The 23,798-nt window shown below is 31.6% G+C and overlaps 1 protein-coding gene across 3 annotated transcripts; it reads left to right on the plus strand.

Annotated features, from left to right (window-relative positions):
• Window positions 1-36: 36 nt before the first annotated feature.
• LOC111621521 (serine/arginine-rich splicing factor 1B-like) lies at window positions 37-23,798 on the plus strand. 3 transcript variants are annotated; one of them, XR_002756092.1, is made up of 6 exons: window positions 37-318; window positions 17,618-17,781; window positions 17,860-18,032; window positions 18,267-18,464; window positions 18,887-19,358; window positions 19,762-23,798. XR_002756092.1 is itself a non-coding variant. In XM_023363678.1 (4 exons), the coding sequence occupies exons 1-4, from the start codon at window positions 152-154 to the stop codon at window positions 18,420-18,422; spliced, it is 660 nt and encodes a 219-aa protein (XP_023219446.1). In that variant the 5' UTR covers window positions 39-151; the 3' UTR covers window positions 18,423-23,798. The 3 variants fall into 3 exon arrangements, 1 of the variants encoding a protein (XP_023219446.1); XR_002756091.1 differs by having other exon boundaries at window positions 39-318; window positions 18,267-19,358; XM_023363678.1 differs by having other exon boundaries at window positions 39-318; window positions 18,267-23,798.

Consider the following 23,798-nt stretch of genomic DNA (forward strand, 5'->3'; position numbering starts at 1 on the left):
GTTAAAAACGATCGGTATCTATCGACTTCTGTCATCCCACAATGCAATCTTCTGAGCATGCGAAGTAGACCGATCACAGCGACAAAGGAGGAGGTCGCCATTTTAAGAAGTTATACGTCGATTATAATCCACTTCAATCGTTTGAAAAATAATGTCTTATCGAAATAACGATTGCAGAATTTACGTCGGAAACTTACCACCCGATATACGTACTAAAGATATCGAAGACTTGTTTTATAAATTCGGTAAAATTACTTTTATCGATTTGAAAAATAGACGAGGCCCTCCCTTCGCTTTTGTAGAATTCGAAGACCCCAGGTAGGTTTAGTAATCAAAAAATGGTTAAATAAATATATAAAATGTAAACGTAATGCTTTTGTTTCCATTGAAATAGTTCATATTTATCTAATTTTTTATTAAGAAAACGTAAATTTATTATTATTAAATGTAATTTTTAAAACGATAATATTACGCAGTATTTAAAATTGATAGAATTTAGTTACTGTAAGTGACTTAACGAAGTTAAAATTGATTTTTTAGTTTATATATTAAGAAATGTCTTAAAATATAAACTATTTAATTTAATTAATTCATGTATTATGAAAGGTATAATATGTATTCACATCTTTTTCTTTTTAATTAACCAGGATGTAATTTTTAGGGTTTTTTTATATCTACATTGTATACGTAAAATTTGACCCAAAATGAATATCAAAAACGTGTTTACTGAATTTTCCAATTTAAAAAGTGTGTGCTGGGTATGGAGAGTGTGACCAATTTAATCATTCTGTAAGTTTAGAAATATTGCACCTGTAGTTCTAGCCATTAGTTAGACATGCACAAATACAAATAAAAGAATTTCAGTGAAACAACAAAATAAATGAGGAAAAAAGGTTTTGAGTGAGGCAGATGGGACCTTATCAGATCTGTAGATCCTACCCATAGGAGCAAAAAAGTCAAAGAAACCATATCTGTACAAGTGACTCTTTGCAAGAAAACAGCCTCTTAAAATCAGGTTGCACGAGATCACGAGTTACTCCACTCCACTAAGACTATTGTTTTCAGCTGTTTATGCCACATGACTATGCTGACTTTGAGTGGACTGCTTGATTGTTCATGGAGTGCGCAATGTTATATATATGACATCAAGTACTCTTGAGTTGAGTGCTCTATTGCTCGTGCCAAAGCATGACTACATGCAAAGTGTTGGTTGAGGCCTTGATGATGCAGAGCATGGAGAATAGGCAGTCGTGTTGCTACTTTTTGAAAATCGCTGACCCGGACAGTACGTTGGGTTTTTTCGAACAGAAGTTCCTGACGCATGTGCAATGTCATTTTACAATGAAAAGAATAACGTGCATGCTGGTTCTAAATCAGTTACAGTCAGAATCTAGGGAACAGATAACTTAGCACTGCTTTAGACGTGTACGATCGTACGAGCAAAAAAAAGTCAATGGGTTTTTTTACTCTTTCCGCCCTGTGGGCACTAAGAGGGCCTCTTTTTGCAAGCCCATTATGAGTATGGCCAGGCCCACAATGGGGCAACTGAGTGGCGAGGGACGGGGCCTGACATATCCAGATGGACCACCCCCAAAAAAATTCTAAGCATTATTCAATCCCGGGTCCCCCCAGAGCAGTAGGCTGCCACCTTGACTGCTTGGCCGTCTGAGTCAACAGGGGTTGCACTCCACACATTGGCAAAAGCAGACTAACATGGCAGAATTGCAGGTGAATTTCAGTGAGTGTGAGTTCTTTTGCTGTTAAAATAGTGTAAATTTTAAAAATATTTGCAAGAACTTTGTTTCATCCTAATTTCACAATTTGTACGAAATTCCCAGACAAAATTAATAGTTCTGGTTTTCACCCGGGGACAGCGAGTCAATTCCCGGGTGAAAACCAGACGGGTGGTAACACTAGTAGGCAGTATACTAATGTGTGTTAAAACTGACCTTTGGAGGCAAATATTTCAAAGGATTGCATGTACAGTACAGGTATGGTTCCTTTGACTTATTTGCTTGTATAGGGGATCTACAATTCTTTAGGGTGCAAACCCCTCGTTCATTCAAGCTATGAATGAGGGGTTTTGCACCCCTAACTGATAGCTTGAATCTTGTCAAAAAAAACTTTGCATGTGTGAGCTTTGGATTTGTGCTTTATTTTTGCAGAAAAATTACTGGTAGTTATTTTCATTCAGACCACAATGTGTTTTCTTTTATTTTAAAAAAAGAGACGTATTTAATAGATATTTCCAAAACATGCAGAATTTTTTTCCGGGAGACCCATAAATAAAGTTCTATAAACAAAAAAAAATCATACTGGTAGGACTACTAGCCAACTGTGCTCTGTTTAAGATGATGATGCTTAAGCTTGTCATCATGGAGTTGCATGTTGGTGGTGGACATTTAGAAAGTGCATTATATGATTTCTCTTTGGTGTCACTCAATTGCGTAACTACATTCACATGTTACTCTTCTTGAACAAGTGACATTTCTGATGTGCTTCTAGGCAACTTATTTTTTTTTTTCACAGAAGAGCTTGTTCTTTTGTGTTATTCTCTGCAGGAATCAAATGATAGGAGAGTGATGTCTTATTCCTAACATCTGCAGAGTTCAGTTTGATATATATTGCTTTTGTTGTGTTTCCATAACACCATAACATTCTACAACAAAATCCATTGAGTCAAGATTTGACAATTATTTATTTTTCAAGATTAATTCCAATAAAAACAAAACAAATAAAATAATAAATAATACTACTTATAAGCATTTAATCTGAATTTTTAACTAAATTTGTTATCTAAATGTATAAAGCATATATACAGTATTTGTAAAACTAATCTCTTATTTTAAAATATNGTCAAGATTTGACAATTACTTATTTTTCAAGATTAATTCCAATAAAAACAAAACAAATAAAATAATAAATAATACTACTAATAAGCATTTAATCTGAATTTTTAACTAAATTTGTTATCTAAATGTATAAAGCATATATACAGTATTTGTAAAACTAATCTCTTATTTTAAAATATAAAGTTATATACAATACTTATTATTATTACATAAGATGTGTGGCCAATATCATAGACTTCTTTTGGAAATAAAATGTTTTACTTAAAACAACAGATGCAACATGCATAGTTTTGTATAGTCTAAATAAATAAATTGGGTAAATGTTTTCATTATTTTAACTTTTCACTAACAATTGATCTATTCACTATTCATGAACAATTGAATCTGATACCCTTTGCATGTAACCGAACTTCCAAACAGAAGTGTCTGTATGGTGTAAGTTATACATCTTGTATAAGTATTATTGGGCTGCCATTTGAAAAAATTGTAGACCTATAAATTTCCACTGTTGTCCATCTGTCTGTCCTTCTTTAATCTCAAGAACAGAGTTAGATGAAAATCAAGACCGGAAATGGAAAGCTTAGTGTTAGGAGGCCCTCTTTAACTATGTAAGAACTTCCAGTTTTCACTGGAAATCACATTATTTCAATTTAGAAATTTTTCCTTGAAAGGAGTTAGGTAACAGGCACGGTTGTGTTGCTGACAGAACAAGTATGAGGTCTGTTCAAAAAATAATTGAACTTTTGGAATTGGGCAAAAACGGAATGTCCTAGTGTCGTGAAATTGACAACACTATGTTTGTGATTACCTACTGAGTAAACTGCTTTTTTCAGATTGTTGATATTTCATTTCGTTCCCATGTTGTTATTTTTTGAGGGGAAGGTGTTTCAGTGTTCATGGCGATTTTTGCAGTGCACAATTTACAGGAGGAACGATACAATGTAAAGTTTGCAGGAAAACTTTTAAGGAAACATTTCCATTATTGAATCAAGCTTATGGAGGCAATGCTCTACGTCCTATGCAGTATTATGAATGGTTTACCCGATTCAAAAATGGTCATCAGTTAGTTCACAATGACCCTCGACCAGGAAAGCCTTTGATTTCAATTGAAGACACTCACGTTCAGAAAACTATAGTTGTGTGCTTTGAATTTTTGCCTCGAGGTCAATTAATCAATCATCAGTATTTTGCAGGTGTTTTGAAACAATTGTGTGAAAAAATTCACAGGAGACCAGAGTTGTGGTGAGACAACTCATGGTTCCTTCATTATGACAATGCACCTGCTCACTCAGTCTTGTCAATTTGCCAGTTTTGTGTCAAAAATCAAATGACATGTTCTCCTCATCCTCCCTACTCATCAGGCCTGGCTCCTTGCAATTTTCTTCTTGTTTCTGAAATTAAAATCAGTGCTGAAAGGATGTTATTTTAACATAATTGATGACATTAAAACAAATTTGTCACGAGCATTGAAGGACAGTTCGAAACAAGCTTACCAGGACTGCTTTGCAAAGTGGATACATCTCTGGGATAAGTGTGTGAGTAGGGGAGTACTTTGAAGGGGTCAAGGACTAATAATCTGTAACTTGAAAAATAAAAATTAAAAATATAAAGTTCAGTTATTATTTTAATAGACCTTTTATGATGTACAGGGCAAGACACTAATACTGCATTTGCACACAATCCGTGACTCATATTGATCTCAATTTACCCACAATCTCAATTGTAACTGTCGCCAGTCAAACGTCGAGCTGTTTGCACAGGCAGTCCACTTGAGAAGAACCTGGCTATTGTGTGCGATGATAAAACTGACATAACTGCTTGATAAGTCATGAACATCAACCAAAAAAAATGGAAGTTTTGGTTTCAGATAAATACTTTTTCTTGCCCTATATCTAATAATAGCCAGATTTTACTGTCTCTCCAAATATCTGTTTTATTTCTCTGTTGATATCCAAACACTACTTCCACAGCCATCTTGTTTCTTCTCAAGTGCACGGGATTGTGGGAACTCTCTTATGATTGGATCTAGTTTCAAGAACACTTGTGTCGATTGTAATTGAACCTTGTTTCAGTCAAGAAGGCTTGCACCATGGCACAATTGCCAATCCTATCACAATCTAGATTGAAATGCTCAGTGTGAACAGGGTATAAAATATATGTTCTCCACCTCTAGTAGCCTAAATTAAATAAATTAAAAATAAGATTTAAAAAGCTTGGCTTTTGTGACTATGCCATAATGAAATAATTGCTCGTTGTTAAGTAACTTTGTTTTAAAATAAAGTGATTAGTTAGAAAACAAATTTCTATGTTCTATATAAATTTGTAATTATTTATTATTATAATCATTTAATCTTAATTTAAAGTAATTAGATTAATTATTATTGTATTTCTTGTATTTTATGTGGAGTTGATCCTGAAAAATAAATTGTCATTGACAAATTGAAACTTGATGGATTTTGTTATAGAATTTTGATATTACCAGAAACATAACTAATGCAAATGTTATCATACTGTGGTCCGGGACTCTTCACACTCAGAAAAGAGGCAAACTGCTTGACGATGATGTTGGAACACAAGTCATGTGAAACATTTTGTATGTGTCTTTCATCCATGATACTCCACAATGACAACAAGCTTAAGCAGGGCAGTTTGTGGAGAATTAGTAAGTAGTCCTTGTGATTTAAATAGCACTTTTCATATGGGTCAGTGCCAAAAAAAAAATTTTTAATGTCTGTCTTTTTTTAAACAGTTATCAGCCACGGTAAGTTAATTACCACCATGTGGAAACAAGAATGTGAGGCAGCTTACAAAAAACAAAAAAAAAGGCATGGAGTAAATCTCAGAGATAGTCCATGTGACAAATATAATTTACATAACTGCTAATGTGATATGCAGACAGATGTTTGTTTATTTTACATTTTAAAAATTGTTAAGAATACTGAAATTTGTTTTATTTTCTTTTGGTAAGATTACGTAATGTATTGACCTATAAATTTTTGTCACTTACAATGTATTGATTTTCTTATGGAAAAGGGTTCTGACTTTTCTCCCTTGTCCAGACATGATCTCTTCTTTCTCAACACAATTCAAGTTGCCAAACTTACAGGAGAAAATTGTATCTGCCCCTTGAAATTATTGTATTTCACTTAAAATTATCATACATCATCTTGATCCTTTATACTTATGCCCTTTAACCATAGGATGAACCTGGTTAATATTTCTATCATAATTTCGTAAACTTTTTATTTGTGATTTCTTCTTACAATAAAAAATTTTTAGACTCCTTTTTACAGTGAAGTTTTTGACTCTCCCTTATAATGTACAATGCAAAACAAACCTCTGAGTGGGCATAATCTAAAACTTTTTTTTCCATACAATTTCAACATACTAAACATTAAGAAATTATTATTAACAAATATATAATGCATTCCTTTTATATACTGTACTTATTTTATATGCATAAACCTTAGTTTTTCCAAATTTTTGTGACCTAAAATTTTTAGTCCGATCCTCGAGTGGTCATGACTCCCTATGTCAAAAAAGTTTCAGTTCAAGACAGTTCACTACTACATTAATACATTTTATTACATTTTGTACAAGTAGAAGCATAATGGCATTTCAACAATGTTTATTTGCATAAATTTTCTTTTCACATCAATATGAGATTTTTATCAATAGGTCTAAAAGCATAGCAGTTAGCAGTCTTGAAAGGTACATTGTATAATCAAAAATATATGGTAGTAGCAATCTAAAAATGTCTGAAAATTTAGTAGCCCTCTAGTGCAAAGAAGACAAAATTTCAATGAAAAGGCAATATGTATGAAAACAGTGGTTGCAAATAAGTTGTTTTTGAGTAAGGCATATTTATGAAATTATGATACAGATGGCAACCATGAGATAACCTGCTTATTTTTACCAGTGTTGCCAGGTTTTAAGAGAAAGTATTAGTGCTACAATGAATAGTATATTTGGCCTCAGGCCGAATACCGAATATTCAGCCAAACTATTCGGCTTGATTAACGCATGTACGAAAATTGGCACGCAAACTGCATTATGGCAAGGACCCTGCTCTCTATTGGCCCACTGTCACTGTGCTTTGCCAATCGCGTTAATTCTTGACAGTTCAGACAAGAGTGTCATGGCAGTATGTGATAAGTGATGATATCAAATGTGGATAACAGTGAAATGACCTACCCGTGTAAATAACGGAAGAAGAACAGAGAAGAATCGCAAAGTGTAAATGTGAAAATAAATATGAAATTGAGTTGATAACATAATTAAACAAGTCGAGGCAGCTTATTGGCCCAAAATTCGCGGCTGTGAATGCCAAACAATTGTTGTCATAGACTTCGGAAAGCTAAATGCTTGTAATGAAAGTCACTTAGCGTGCACGGGTGAAAGTCTGCGGTCGTTCGGGCTGCCAAGCTGTTTCAAATCTGTAAAATCATAACTATGACTTATACCAACGTCCTATTTGTCTCTTTTCTCCGTTATCACCAGGCTATGAGTCACGTAATTGTAAAATGGGAAATCTATGATGGAAAAGCGACGAATCAAAAGTATCGTGAGGACGTGTTATGATGTATGCATAGGCATACGTGGACTAGAGCGATAGAAAAGAGCAAAGATGAGCGCTTAAAAAGAAGGATAGACAGGGTCAGATCCTCAGATGTGCGGCGATTCTCGAACGAATAGGTGTGTACATGTGCTGATCTTTGTAATTATAAATTGTGAATACAAGTGACTAATATTATGTTTTTTTATTTTGTGCATGCTATAAGTTATAAATAAATATAAACAAACAACACTAACCTGATAACATTAAATCTAAATACCAAAATGATTAATTTACTGTGTTTTTGTTATTTCTTACTCCTGTTTTTAGGTATTTGGTATTTGGCCACATACTGAATAGTAACTGAATATTTGTTACATTACTAGAAAATATCACCAATAAAGTACAGTATTTTGTAAAGCTGTAGGCAAAAATCACAATAAAAACTGGTTAGCTGCAATCAAAGGGTTTAAATATTAAATTTGACATGCTTTTATTTTTAGTACATGAAAATCGGTATTTGAAATTAGCACCCTCTATTCTGAGTAAAACAATTGATGCGGGATAACATTTTTCTTTCAGTTTAAATACAGAACAAAAACAATGCAGGAAAAATTAATATTAGGGACCAGAAAGTAATGTTGTTTTTTTACATTAAATTTAAACAAAAATTTTTAACTTGTTTTTATTTTTAATCAATGATGTAATCACCCTCATCATCAACAACCTTTTGCAATCTAGTATGCAAATTTTCAATGCCTGATCAATAAAAATCAATTGGTTTTTGAGCAAAATATCTGGAGGTGGCATTTTGAATATCATCCAAATTTTCAAATTTTTTGTCACATAGAAAGTGTTGTAGCGATCGGAATAAATGGAAATCCGATTGTGCAATGTTGGGAGAGACAGTACCTCCCACACCAATTCATTAATTTTTTCCAGGGCTCGTCTTGCACAGTGTGGTCTTGCATCGTCATGTTGCAGAATAATGCCTTTTCAATGCCTTTTCTGTTGACAATTGCTGGACACTTTTCAATTAAAGATAAGGCCCTTGAGTATCTAGCAGATTGGTGAAAATTTCAGGTATTCAAAGTATCTTAGACAATCCAGATAAATAACTGTTTAGCCAAGAATGAAAGACTGGTTAATATCAAAATATTCACACAATACGGTCTGCAATGTATTTGGAATGATAATGAAATGTCTGGGAAATATCAAGGTAGATGACATATATAACTTTATTTTCAAAATTTCCAAAGATTGTTTTGAGCAGATGAGTGTTTCTCGAATGTAAAGTATTATATTTTATGTGATTGATAGATAAATTAAGTTCAATAATTGTAAAAAATCTTGTTTCTATAATGAATTCAATTTTCATATCAGGTTTTTTATCATTTTGTAGAATTTTTTTACATTTAAACTGTCTTCTGCCACGTTGATAACTATTTATTAGTTATTGATGCCAAACTGAAGACAAGATTAATTCCTGAATTAGGAAGCAATGTTTGGATTTTTTAACCTCTCATTGTGCCAATGAAGGGATACATTAATTGAATTGCGTTGAAAAAAAATTTTTTTTTGTTTTTAACATTTCTTCAGATAGATCATTTCTAATTATATCTAATCTAATGGGGAAAATTTGCATAATTCCTACTTGATGATTCAAATTTTTTTTACCTTAAATTATTTTATAAAATTGGCTACAGGAAAGTATTTTAATTTTTTGATATCTGTTGTTTGATATTTAAATGTATATGCACTTTCTTGAAACACAAAGTAATCAAATTACTTTTAAAATAATGTTCTAAGAAACTTGGCACCATATTGAACAAGATTCATGCAATTGCTAATTAAGAAAACCAGAAAAACCTAGTCTGCATATACACCGACAAATTTCATGTTCCTTTATCAGCACAAGCCACCAGTGGCCGAGTGGATACCACTAAACACTAGTACTTGGTTGGTGGTTTGTGCCATGCCAACAGGCTGGTCACATAGTGTTTTTCTGGGTTTTCTTCATGTTTGTAACAACTAAATAGGGGCCAATTTCCCACAGAAAATCTGCCAGAGGAGATGTCTCCCAAGAACACCATGTCTCATTGCCATATATAGGCATACTTCAATTAACGAAGATGCATTTTATGAAATTTAAGTGAAACTTCATTTTTAGGGGTAAAGATACTGTGGTCTTAATAGGGATACATTCTTATGTAAAGAAAATGAAAAACTTTTTTTTAAAAAAGGGTCTAATTATTAAATAAAAAGTCGGTATCACATTTTAAGCAAGTATAAAATCATGAAATTTTAAAATAGAAATCTAAAGTTGATTTGTGCTTTTTCCCCCCTCTTTCATTTAACAATTGTGTGTACGGATTTAATACAATTAACACTGATTGCCTAACAATAATAATACAGTAAAACCTGTCTATGGCGACCGCACACGGTTCCTTCAAAAAGTGGTCTTTTAGACAGGTGGTCGTCCAATACAGGTGGTGCCGTAATACCGTATTTCTGCACGTATTTTGCGCACTTTTTAGCCATTTCTACTAAGCAAAACTCGAGGTGAGCAAAAATAAGCGAATTTTTTCAACGATAGGGCTATATTGGTATTGTATTTTATTTTAAAGATTAATACAATACTCGCATTTTCTCGATTATAATGCACACTTTCTTTTTTCCGACTTAATTAATTCGACTCGGTTCTTTTCGTTCTCTCCTCAGTTACGTGTATTACGTCATCAATATACAAGCGCGTCCTATCTCTCCATCACTTTGCTTTTGGTTTTCGTTAGTTTAATCTTATTTTAACTTTAAAAATACTGTATTTTTTAATATTTAATATTTTCTTAATTAATTAAGTACAATAAGAAAAATTATTAATTAATAATAAAACGATTTTATTATTTTTTCTCATTATACGATTTCATTACAATCGCGGAATCGAAAAAGGAAGTAAAACTGATTTTTGCATTAATGCGTTTATTGTTTTTTGAATATTTTGCCTGCGAAAATTACTTGGATATTATTTTTCTAAAAATATCGTGGAAATAAGGTAGGTTGATACAGAAACTATTTATCGCACGTGTACTGTATATGAGCTTCAAAATAAATAAATAAAAATAGATTTTATCAAACGATGAGATCAGCCGATTAATTGTATCGTGTACAATATTTTACACCCCCAAGGAAAATACTGTAGGTCTAGGGTAAAATAAATTTTGTTTTCCCACAGTTAAACTTCGCCGCTAATTGCTGTTGTGATAACTTTAATACGATCTTCTAACGACAGCACTTTGCATTTCGGACATTTTCCAACAAACTGAAATGAATTTCCTTTGTTGCTAGACTAATTTATTAACACCTGCACCTAATTTCGAGGGTGGGAGAAGTGCCCGGGATGGGTTCGAACGAGAGTTTAGACTAATTCATTATATTAGGAGGTGGAAACGTTGTTGAGATGGGTTCTTACAATAGTTTAGACCAGATACATTCGCGAAAATGGTCGCTTATTACAGGTGTTGTATGTTGTTTCGGACCAAAAATCGATGCTCGCGGTCGCGTTACATGGGTGGTCGTTTAATACAGGTAACTAATACGAAGACTCTATGGATAAACTATTCCGTGCCAGAAATTTTTGCCCGTTTTGACAGGTGCCCTTCGAATGCAGATGGTCGCCTAAGCAGTTTTCACTGTACTTCCTAAATCAATGTCATTCAAGTATCTTTTTTTTTTTAAATTAAATCTTTCATTGCTAACACTTTTTCTGTGGTGATTTTTTTTTCCTTTCTTTACTTCATTGTTTACAAGTTTTTTAGATCTACTGAAAAACCATTATCTTTTGCATTTAATAAATTTCATACATCCTCTTCCACATTTCAAAATCTATTGATTGAACCATCATTTCTAATCTATTGATGTTATTTTCTTCTAGTATAATTTTATTTTTTTTCTTATACCTCATTTATTGTGCTGAAACACATCATATGAAGTGTAAGCAGCAACTAAATTACTCCAATGATGCAAAACCGTTATAACAGACACGTCTGGACTAGGTGACGAGTTGCAGTCATTAGGCAATTGGATGACTTCCTGATGTTGGTCTTCAAACTTTAATATTTTTGTTAAATGGGGTTGGTAATTGCAGACTTTATATTGTGCCTTTGTTACCAGAGGTATGCCTGTACAGACAAAAACATAAGAACACACACAGTGTTTGTGTTTTTATATTACACATGCAGTGGATCTGATGGGAGACCCTTCGGATGGGATCTTACTTAAAACTTGAAATATTCTATGCAACAAAAGATTCATGCCATTTTTAAGGGAAAAGCTTCATCAAGGGTTATATTAAAATTGTAGATTATTCAGAATGGTAAAAGTGCTTAAAAGAGGAATGGCTATCAAAGGCCAGTACTAGAAAAAGCTCTTACATCTACAGTCTGTCTTGAAAAGGCTACACACAGCTTTCAGCAATCAATTGAAAAGCTTAGTATGCCATTAATAGTTGTAAAAAACCCCTTCTCTTCCATTATAATGAGGGATGACTTCTTCCTTTTTATTTTGAATTACAAAAGCTTGTATCTATCTGTTAAAATAGAAACTGTTTTCTTACTAGAAATGTGTGTGTGACAAGAATGGCATTTCTTTGGGCAAATTAAAAATAATTGCAGAAGACAACTAAAATCTTACATTAAAAATTTGTTTCACTTGGGGCACTAAATACTACTTTGGACTAGCGGTACTTTAGTAACGAAGTATTGCTAGTTCAAACTAATTGGGGCTGAGCCCTGTTCAGATTAGCTGAATAATTGAAATAATGCAGAAGCAAGCAGTAAAACAGGTCCAGTTTATATAGATCCAACACTATCAATGACTTTGTTTCTGTTTTTGTGTAAGTATAGTATAGATCTGCTGTTTTAATAGGACATGTCAAACACTGATTTATTAATTTTGTACAGTATTAATACAGTACATAAAAAACCACAAAATAAACTGGAACAATATATAAATTCTCACCTAAGCGTCAAATTTCCAGCAAAACACCCAAATTCAACGTTCAAACATTTTTGGCCACTCGTTAATCTGCCATCATCAGGAAAAGTCAAATGAAAATAACTGTTCTATTTATAGAATGTTGCCGTGTTGTACACATAATTTTTAAAATCGGTTTGAACATCGGCTGTGATGTATATTAAGCAACATATAAGTTCTACCAATCTTTTATAAATTATAAAAATTACATGTACAATGTGGCAACATTCTATAAATATAACAGTTATTTTCATTTGACTTTTCCTGATGGTCAATTAATGAGTGGCTGAAAACATTCAAATGATGAATTTGGGGGTGTTTTGCTGGAAATTTGACATTTAGGTAAGAATCTATTAATACAGTACTACAATAAAATATTTTTAGAATTCCACAACCAAAAAAAATCATTTTGTACAATTAATACCGTTTAAATTCAACTGGAAAATACAAAAAAAAAAACATATATTTTGCGAGCTAAAAAATTTCCTCTCCGCTGACTGAAACAGCAGTGTGCAGACTGGCGGGACTCTATTGTAGAAGACAAGGGTATCCTTATAGGGTCATCCACTTCTGGAGATGTAGTGGCAGTAGCATGCCGAGACATTTGATGATAGGGAAGTTGTGTTTCTGTAAGAAGCCGACTTACAGGGACAATCAGTTAATTGCATGTCATGGTTCATTTGTATTCGTTTCTTTGATAAGCCAGTAAAAACTGTACACTTCTTTAAATGTATTTTTAATAGATTATCTGACATACTTAATAAATAAACAAGTTCAATATAATTACCTCCATTATTAGATTCAATAGGTTCCCTCTGCCTTCTAAATGCCAATTCTTGCTTTGATAAAAAACATATAACATTTATTAGTTATATCTATTAGCCGTAATTATCTTGTTATAATTTTCAATATTTATTTTATATTGTCTACTAATGTAAAATTCAATTCTATTCTGCATTGATTTCCAAATTGCTTCAATTTTAGAAAAGAATGGATATGACATTTACGACTTTCGTGTCTTTTTTTTTCAGCTTTTCTCAAATTATTTAAATTGTCAAAGCCATTCTCGTTCCACATGCTAATTTCATTTGAAAATAGTAGGCAAGGCCAAGAAAACAATTTTTGCATTTCTACGCATCCACAAAGCCATCTTATGACTTCATAAATTTTATTGTGAAAATGTCAAACAAATTTTTTTGTTGACGTATTTATATTTAATTTAGGCATTAGTCTTTCTCTTTTAATGTTTTCTTTTTCATTATATGGTCTCAAGCTAAAACTTAAATTTTCAATAACACAATTATATTCTGAATTGATAAGGGCTAAAATTGAAAATAAATATTGTACAAACTTACTTGGTGAAATAAACTGTGTGATGGATATACATACCTGGTACAAAATATTCTTCAATTGTATGAATATACTTTTAAAGAAAATTATAATTAAATATAGCTTTGTAAAGAAACGTACATAAAATAACATAAAAGTCTTCTTTACTTTTTAAATCTTAAAACAATCCACTTAGTCAAATAGCTCCCTATGAGTGGAATCAGAGGCGGTTCTGCTAGGTGCATGCATGCAAGCTGCCAAATCCCGAGGGTGTCGATACAGGTCAATGTCAAATGCCTCTTGTCACATCACTAGTATACCTCAAAAGACGTGGCAGGGTTGTTGTAAATTTTAAACATTTCTTGCCATAGCTGTAAAAATCTAAATATGTTAAACTTAATAGATTGTCTGTCGTTTGTTTTCTAACTAATTCATTTTAGGATTAGATGTCTACGAAAATTTCCAAAATATACAACTTTTCGGTCACACTCATTTAACTGGAAAAATTTCTGTCTTTATTACATCTAATATTACGAAGAAATCAGTCCCCACTGTATTCGGCTAGAGATTGGTTCAGTTAAGCTTTTGTTTAAATAAATTCTGGCTCTTTTAGCGGGATTTGATTTATGTCCCTAATCTCTTAATTACTTATCTACTTCTTAAATAGAAATAAGTCAAAACTAGTTACTTCATACTTGAATATTTGTAGTCTCAGGGAAAAAAGTAGAAAGACAAATTGTTATGACAATGGATACGTAAATTGTAAATTTAAGGTATAAAAATTGTAAAAATAAATTCTAGAGGTTTTTCTGTATCTCTTGCATCTCTCTCATTCATTAAATTTAGTTGTAAATGATGCTGCCAGAGTAACAGTTCATTTTTTAACATTGTACAAGAATTGTACACTTTTTTTCCTGAATATCCTTATAGATGGGACATACCAAATCGTAATACAGTAGAACCTCGAAAACTCGGCCTAATGTGGACCGAAGGGTGGCCGAGTTTGTGAAAATGCAAGATGGGAGAGCAGAATAAATATATCAAATATTTTAATGGATTTTTTTTTAAGTAAACAGAACTATCATAATCCAACCAATAGGAATTTACTGGTATGTTTTTAAGTTATAGGTAAATCTACTCGTGATTCACATAATGGGCGAGGGAGGGCAGCCAAATATCTAGCAGGTGGGTGGCTAACAGCCCAGAACCGGTTCTGGATAGAATCATTGGAAGCGTTGTGTATGTAGCTTCCACCATGATGTTGGTGCTCTGTAAAATGCATGTGTAAATGCCTATAATCTGACTGCTTTACACCATTCAAATATTCGTTGTGGAAGCTGTTATGTATTTGACAATACAGCACTTCCATTAGGAATATCCATATACAAATTTATATTTGAATATACAGTTGCAATCTTATCAGTTTTTTTCACATGTAGTATAGAAATTTGTAATAAGATAGGTTCAAATATAAATAAATTTTGTGCGATTATTTTCATATTTTAGAAAATACAAGGAAGCGGCACTTCCACCGCTTCCAAGGACAGCATGCCAATGTGTAGTGGTGGTTCTTTACTAGGTAGAATATAAAAGTCCTTGTGTTAGGAAATTTAGTATGAATATTAAACTTATTCTTATGCATGTTGATGAGTTAGTTATTTGGAAAAATCAACGTAACGTTAGTTATTTGGAAAAATCAACGTAACGTTAGTTATTAAATTGCATTAACAAAAATGCTGCAGGAGTATTGCTTTCTGTATTTAATTAATAGCAGCTTTTACAAAGTTAACCTCTTAGAGGTAACAATCATCTACTTACCAGTCTTTCATAAATCCACTGCAATAGATTCCTATGTTCATTGGGAATCTAACAACAATGCATTTCACCAATTAGCAGCCTTTAGGATACTAGTATCCAGGACAATAAGTTTTACAGATATAGATAGATAGGAGGAGGAGGAGATTCATATAGTAGGATCAAAACATGGCGTGGCAAAATTTTGTGGTTTTCTTGACAGTATAACTGACATCACAAAGTTCATATAAATAAAATTTGTCACAAGAGAACATGAAAGATGATGAACAAATAATGGTCATAACAGGAAGATCTACAACAGCTCTCTTTGCAAGGTAGGTAGTGCACCATCAGTAATGAGCATTATCTGTTAAATTTCATTCACAAGATATGCTGAATAATATAGGAAAGAATGTGATGCTGTTGTGTTAGCTGAAACCTTTCTTATTAGTAAGAACTTTTTAGTCTGTCAAGTTTTACTAATTAGAAGCATAATTGATACTGTTAACAAGAAATTATTTATTGTGACATTGTCACAATGCCCTCAATTTTAGTAATGTCTTGGCCCCACACATAGTACTTTTCCCGTTATCAATGGAGTGATGCTGGTCATCTATGTAATACTGTTACAGAGAGAGTTTTTGAATTGAAATGACTTGAAGAAACCATTTACGGGGCCTTCTGTTCCTAATCTTTCCATATCTGGTCTTGACTTTCATCTATCTTACTCCATTCTCAAGATTAAGGAAAGAGACAAGTGGATGCCAGTGGGAATTTATAGCTTCAACCTTTGTAAATAGACTGGAAATAACGGTTGAAAACGTTTGTAGTATTTTTAAATATTTTGCTGGTCATTTAAGGTTGAAGAGAGTGTGGTGGGAATTTATAGATTACAATTTTAAAAATTGCAGCTCAGCAATTATTACTTCTCTTTATATTGTTAATATCATGTTAAGTCTACATCACATCCTGCTTGTTCTCATTTTGGGAATGTGCTATTGTGACTACTCTTTGTTTTGCTCTAAACATGAACTTATATTAGTCATTATTCAGAGTTCTTGTTTGTAACATTGGAGTTCATGTGATATCAGTGGAGCTTTTTTGTTTCATTTATGGTAATTGCTTTGCAAACATGGCTCAAAAATGCCAAGGTAGTAATTCTGGTGGTCTGATAAGTAAAAAAAAAAAAAAGCCTTAAAATGTCCATTTTAAAGGGGAAAAATGAAAATTTTATGTTTAATGAGAGAAGAAAGTTGCTTCTGAAAATTTTTTAGTTATGATAGATTATATCATTCTGTTCATTGTTAAATAAGGCAAACACTATGTTAAATTTAAAAAAAAAACAGCAAGAGTTGCATAACTTTCCCGTCAAAAGAACTTAAAATTGTATGATGCCATTTGTCCTATTTTATTAAACTTTTTATATTATTAATTATTATAAAATGGCAAAAAGCTTAATTTTGAGGGTAGAGATGAGTTTTATAAAAAAAAAAATTGTGAATGCTAATAAGTAAAAAAAAATCTTATGTCTTGACCTTACTTCAGATACATGTGGACCCCCTCTACACTCTCTTGATCTTCAATTGCCAAAATTTAATAGCATCAATTTCCTAATGCACAAACCTTGCTGCAAAATTCAGAAATTTTCAACAAAAGGCACATGAGTTATTCTTCAAAGTTGGTGAACAAAATTGTGCCTTGTACACTCACATTCTCATTTACACTAATATCCATACATACAGAAAACCTGCAACTTTTTGGCATTTCAAGATCCAAGTCCAAAAATTAAAAACCTTGGTCTTTTTTCCTACTAATTACCATATTTTTTCCTTTGCTGTATATAACAACTGGGAAAGTAAAAATGTGTGTTAGGTATGTTAATGTAGGAAATAATTAAGAGTTTGCTATCTTATGCCTATTTCCACTTGAGGAGAGGCCTTGGAAGTATGGCTGGGCCTTACTGTATATTCATACACAACTTTAAATTTCTTTTCAAGAATTATTCATATTTTTGTCCTTGCTTATGAAGTCATGTAATGTAAATGTTATATTTCAGAGATGCTGAAGATGCTGTCCATGCAAGAGATGGTTATGATTATGATGGTTATAAATTAAGAGTAGAATTTCCTAGAGGAAATGCACCAGGTAGGGGAATGGGTTCAAGGGGAAGAGGTAGAGGACCACCTGCTAGAAGATCACAATACAGAGTATTAGTTTCAGGTAAAACTATTTTTACTATTTTACTTACTTGATTATGTATTATCAACTTCTGGCCTGATTAATTTTCACTTTTTTTAGGTTTGCCACCAACTGGTAGTTGGCAAGATTTAAAAGATCATATGAGAGAAGCTGGTGATGTTTGCTATGCTGATGTTTATAAAGATGGTACAGGTGTCGTAGAATTCCAGAGATATGAAGATATGAAATACGCAGTTAAGAAGTTAGATGATTCAAGATTCAGATCTCATGAAGTGAGTTTTTTTTAAAATATAGTCATATTTTATAAATGATTGTATTAGTCTTCAGCCACATTGATTTCAACATACTTGTTGTCAATGCCATTTTGAAGACAAGATAAATATCCTGAATAGGAAGCAATTTTGGGACTTGATAGCCCTTTATTGTGCCATTTGAAGGGATACATATATTTAAAATTTATTACTATTCAATTTAATTAGAAGTCTCACAACTGTGACATTTTTTAGGGTGAGGTATCCTATGTCAGAGTAAGAGAAGATTATAATGGTCGTTCCAGATCCAGAAGTAGAAGTTATTCTCCTAGACGAACTCGAGGCTCGCCTACTTATTCTCCTGCTCTTCGCTCACGATCTGGATCTCGTTCGCGTTCTCCTTCAAGTTGAAATTGTGGAGAGGAAAGCTGGACTCATACTGGAATCGTGGAGGTGATAGTGTGAACAGGTTTTAGGACTTAAAATGAATCTTGAAATCTTTAAGCATGAAGCATTTGGTGTCATTTAATTTCATATCATTGTGAATTGTAATGCATTAAAATCATAAGCATATGTGTATGAATAATTGATATTTACCGTAACTATTGTAGTCATGATTTAAAATTTTATTGCTTGAATTTAATGTGATGTAAGGAAGGAATGCACCTACTAATTTCTATTATTAGTAGGTTGTAAAAAATTAAAATTAGGTAACATGTATAATGTAGTTTTTTGACACCTTAAATGAGTATAATTGTTTGTAAGCTAAAGAATTGCAAAATATCTTTGAAACATCTGTCATATTTTTATATGTTAAAATTTTTTGTATTAGTGTTATTTCATGTTCTAATACTTATACTTGTACCTGTCTTTAGACTATGTATGGAAACTCCCTGGATTGCCACCTCGCATGGCTATACAGTGAGGAATAAAGGATTATATATTGGAGGATTGGATCTGCCCTGGATCAGTAGGGAAATGGATACATGGATGTGCATGAAATAAGGATGGATAGGAAGGATATAAACACTTAAATCGAGGATTAACGGAACAGAACTAATCATAAGTGGAACATTACACACTTGCCACATTCGGAAGTGTTAGTTGATAAACACATAAAGGGGAGTCACTACCTGGAATATATATGGGCAGTATTGGATGGATCACAACAGCTTTCATTCCTACTTTGCAATAGGAGAAGTCAGGGAAAAGAAATGGGAATACACAAAGGAGTAGGACTTGAAATAAATGACTTTTTTCATGTGGGATTTGCACACAGGAGGATTCTCAGGAGATACTCTGGATCGAGGGATTGGGAGAAAGCATGGATGCGCCGTGGGACAGAGGGTATGAGTTTCAATAACCATTTTTTTGCCCATATACATTCATTTTAAACATATTTGCTCTCACCAGTAATTGGACATTACAGTTTTACACATTTTTAAATCTTAATATTGTATTTAAGAGGGCTAAATTTTAAGTAACTAATCTTCACTGTTACATAATTTTTGAACGTCTTAATATTAAATTCTTTAAGAATTTAACACATATGGGGATGAAATTTAATTGATCAGTTCCCTTATCCTATGGTTGAGAGCTTAATATTTTGACTATTAAAACCAGTTTTAAATTAATAGAAATTTGAGATTAGCTTATCCATTTACTAATCAATTGTTTATATTTACATTCTGTTTAAACAAAACCATCTATTGATTTGCTTAAAGTTGATACTTAAATTCTTAATTTGTAGTAAAACATTGTGAGGATCAAGTTGAGGATCTTTGAAGTTACATTTTCAAGACTTCAAACTTTATTAGGAGATTCCTCGTAATATAGGATGGTGGCAAGAAGATAGGATTACAAAAACTGGATTACAAAAAGTAGCCATAGTTTTAGCATCAATTTAGAAATCTATATGCTATTTTAAATTATCTGAATCACAATCATTTTCCATTTAATTTTTTTTCTCAATTTATTTATTTAAAATTTTATACTTTAGAATATTTTTTTCTCTTAAGTGTGACATTTATGAAAGTTACTTTGAATGAATTATGAAATAATAATTTTGTGTTTTGGCTACCTCAGATGATGTGAATGGTGGTAAGTAAATAAGGTAAGCTTATATAAAATTTTAGGAAATTGTTATTTAGAAAGAGTTGTTCATTTTTCTTATCCTAATAAAATCTTTATTGATCTTTTAATTAAACAGGAATACCAACAAGTTTAGAAGTTATATAGAACATAATAATAAATGCTTGTTTTATAACAAAATATATGAATTTGGGATACGAAAAATGAATACTTTTTTTTTGTTCTTAATGATCCAGTTCTTAATCTATGAGTATACAATGGGATGAAATTTTATGTTAAATTGTGAGATATTGCATTTAATGAAAGTTGCAGGTGTATAGTTTGATTTATTGAATTTGATGTATTATGTATGATTTCTGTTCTACTACTACTATTATTACTCAGTAGTAGTAGTAGAACATTTCAATTTTGAAGTATATTTAAATATTTAGTTGATTTATTGGTAGAGCTGGTCAATACAAACATTTTTTCACTGTATACAACCATTTTCATTAATATGCTTAAATATGTGAAAACCAAGTTATAATTGTGGAAACTATTAAATTAGGAATACATATATATTGATTAAATAGGTATCATTACCTTGTTAACGTTTTAAGTATAGTACAAAGCTGATAGAAAAACCTACTATTATGATATTGTTTGTGAAAGAAAATTAATTTTACAATTTATATATACAAAATATTTTTGGCATTGCATCATATTAAAACCATTAAAATTGTACAGAAAATAAAATTTACAGTTAAATAAGATTTCAAATACTAATTAACAGGTCAAAATTACATTCAAAAAATTTCTTACTAATCAAAATGATTGATGCATAAAAAAATAATACTTGTAATATGCATCTCAGTGATATCTTAGCTGTAAAAAATTTACTTTATAAATAGCTATCATTCTGAAACATTTAAAACTGCAACAAAATATTACTTTTTTTCTTTATGAATTAAAAAGTATTCATTAGTTTGTAAATAATGTTACGTGTGTTTTGATGCTGGTGATAAATTTTAATAATTATACATTAGTTAGCGCATGCTTTTCCTTAGTGTTAAGTGAGTTATCAGTGGGGACACTAAATAGGGTGAGTATAATATTATCTAACTAAATTTTGTTTGAGAAAATTAGTTTTAGATAAATCTTTGATATTCAGTAGTAAGGTTTCTTAACATAAAAATGCTTTACCAGTACTAATAATATATCCTTAAGGGGTTAATTAATTATCAGCATTTTCTCACAAAAAATTTAAGAAAATTTATATAAAAAACATGGTAGTTTTAAGATAATTTTATATACAATGTTTAGATCCATTCTAAACATAAATATTCTTTCATTTGAAGAAATGTTAATTTTAAAGTAGAAATAAACCCCTTAAGTACTCCTAGAGACTCTCCTAAAAATGTTTGTGTTATGGTCAAGATGAACCTGATAGTTTACTCAATGTAATGTTTTAATTGAATTAATAATGATCTAGCATTTATTCATTATTAAAATTATTGTGTGAAGGTATTTTTTCAAAACTATATTAAATCTAGAATTTTAATTTTTAAAGACCAATGCTTAAATCAAATGAGAGAGTTTTGTCCATTTTGTGAAAAAGAAACTTGTACTATACATTCTTTTCAGACATATTCAAGTTAATTGTATTAGCAAATACAGTATAACACAACACAGTATAAGTGACAACTTTCAATTTTATTATAGAAAATTTAACAATGCTTTTCAGACTTCTTTTAGTGTACAGAAGATTAATTTTGATCAAATGACTGTGATTTGATCTGTTTGAGAACAGTTTTAACATGACATATGAAACTTGATTTTAATTCATTGTCAATCATCAAAATGCGTACAGAAAATCGGATGTTGAATTAATTGATCCCTAAAATAATCTAGTAGATGATTAGACATCAATCGATTGAATTTATGATCATACTTCCGCCGAATTGATTGGTGGTTTTAAATGTGGCTGAAAGCTTTTGTTAGATATGGGATTTCATATTATAATTAAATACAAAACTAAGGAGGTGAGGGGTTTTTCATATGGAATGTGTTTTTACTAATTTTACATACGCAAACAAAATGTTAAGTGGAATATGTAATCTCTTTGTGATAGTTCACATACATCTGTTGTATCTGAGAACTATGAATTGTTTTCATTTCAATAATGAAAGTTCTGAGCATTAACAGCAAAATGTTTCAAAATTTTCTACCTGATTCCGAAGAGAGTAATTTTATGCTGTTATGCGCATGGCCCACTTTTGAAACACGTAGACATGGAATATTCAGTTCATTAGTTTGAATTCTGAAAAGTTTAATCTTGCTCATCGTAACAAAATGTAAGTGTGAAAAATTGAATAATAAATCCAGAAAGGAGCATAAATCTATTTAACATTATTTACAATCCAGATTTTTGCTAAATTAATCGTTAGTCTAACATACACAGAGTCCAGAAGTTAGAAAGCGTGTAATTAGTAATATGTTTACACGAATTTTCATATCTCGTTCAATAATTATCCTTTATTGATTTATGATAAAGTACAAATCACGTATATAATATTGTTTGATATAATTGACTTTCTAATCTACTTTTGTCTGTTAGCACTTTTAAATCGGTGCCAATAGGTGCGAAATTGATTGATTTGATGATAACGTTCGTGTAAATGGATTTTATAATTATTCTATGGTTACAACCGCCACGTTTAGACTCAATCAAAAGTGTTAGATGGCGAATTATTGATGTTTAATATCGATAGGTTGCTGATACTACATAACTCCTTTTCGATTGATTGTTTCAGATTCGAACCGAAATTTAAAGCAATTACTAACGAATTCGTAAATAGCAATACTGCAAAGACGTTTTTTAGGTAGTATTGGTAACAAATTTCGTAATTAAATATGGTAGAATATAAATTTAGTCGCCAAGTGCGCGATTTTTTTAGCAATGGAATTTAACCTGGAAGATTGATAACGTACCATACACTTACAGGGGGATTTGTAAACAAAAAAATATTGATTTTATTCGTATACAAAGGACAAACATTTGTTTAGTGCTTCCGCGTGCCAAATAGTTGACGAATGTGAAATGAATGATAATCGCGGTATAAATTTAGAGAATCTCAAGTTTTAATTTGGTTTTTCATCAAATTTCATCCCGTAAGTATACTTAACTTTTTAAAATAATGATGTTTGTTTTACAGCGACGTGAATGTTAATTAAGGAACTCGGGGATTTAATACGTGATTATTTTCTCTATGAAGATTCAAATTAATGCGACTGTTCTTATAAATGAAATCGAAGTCGGCATTTTAAATTTATACTTGAGAAAGGGTGAACTATTAAATATTTGGAGGTTAACATTCTAATCTTCAAAGCAAAATCAACGCTTCCCTCAAATAATTCAGTTAAAGAATTGAATAGCTCTCTCGTTTCGAGAGAAACGTTTTCATTTTAGCAACGTTAAATTGGTTTCGAAGAGCGCCGCTTTATTGGACGTTAAAAGAGTAACAACACGAGTGAAAACTGAATGGCACTTGTCCGCGATAAGAACGTAAGTTATATAATAAACACCGAAGCAATAATAGTATTTCACTTAACGCGTAGTGTACTCATTTTTAACATTAATTTTATTAATGTGCACCGCGCCAGGTTTTGGCAGTTAAAATAACGTTTACTTTAGAAAATTTAAAGTCTCCTGCGGTT

Source organism: Centruroides sculpturatus, unplaced genomic scaffold (assembly GCF_000671375.1).
Source record: "Centruroides sculpturatus isolate CEXI.00-Female unplaced genomic scaffold, Cexi_2.0 scaffold222, whole genome shotgun sequence".
NCBI lineage: Eukaryota > Metazoa > Arthropoda > Arachnida > Scorpiones > Buthidae > Centruroides > Centruroides sculpturatus.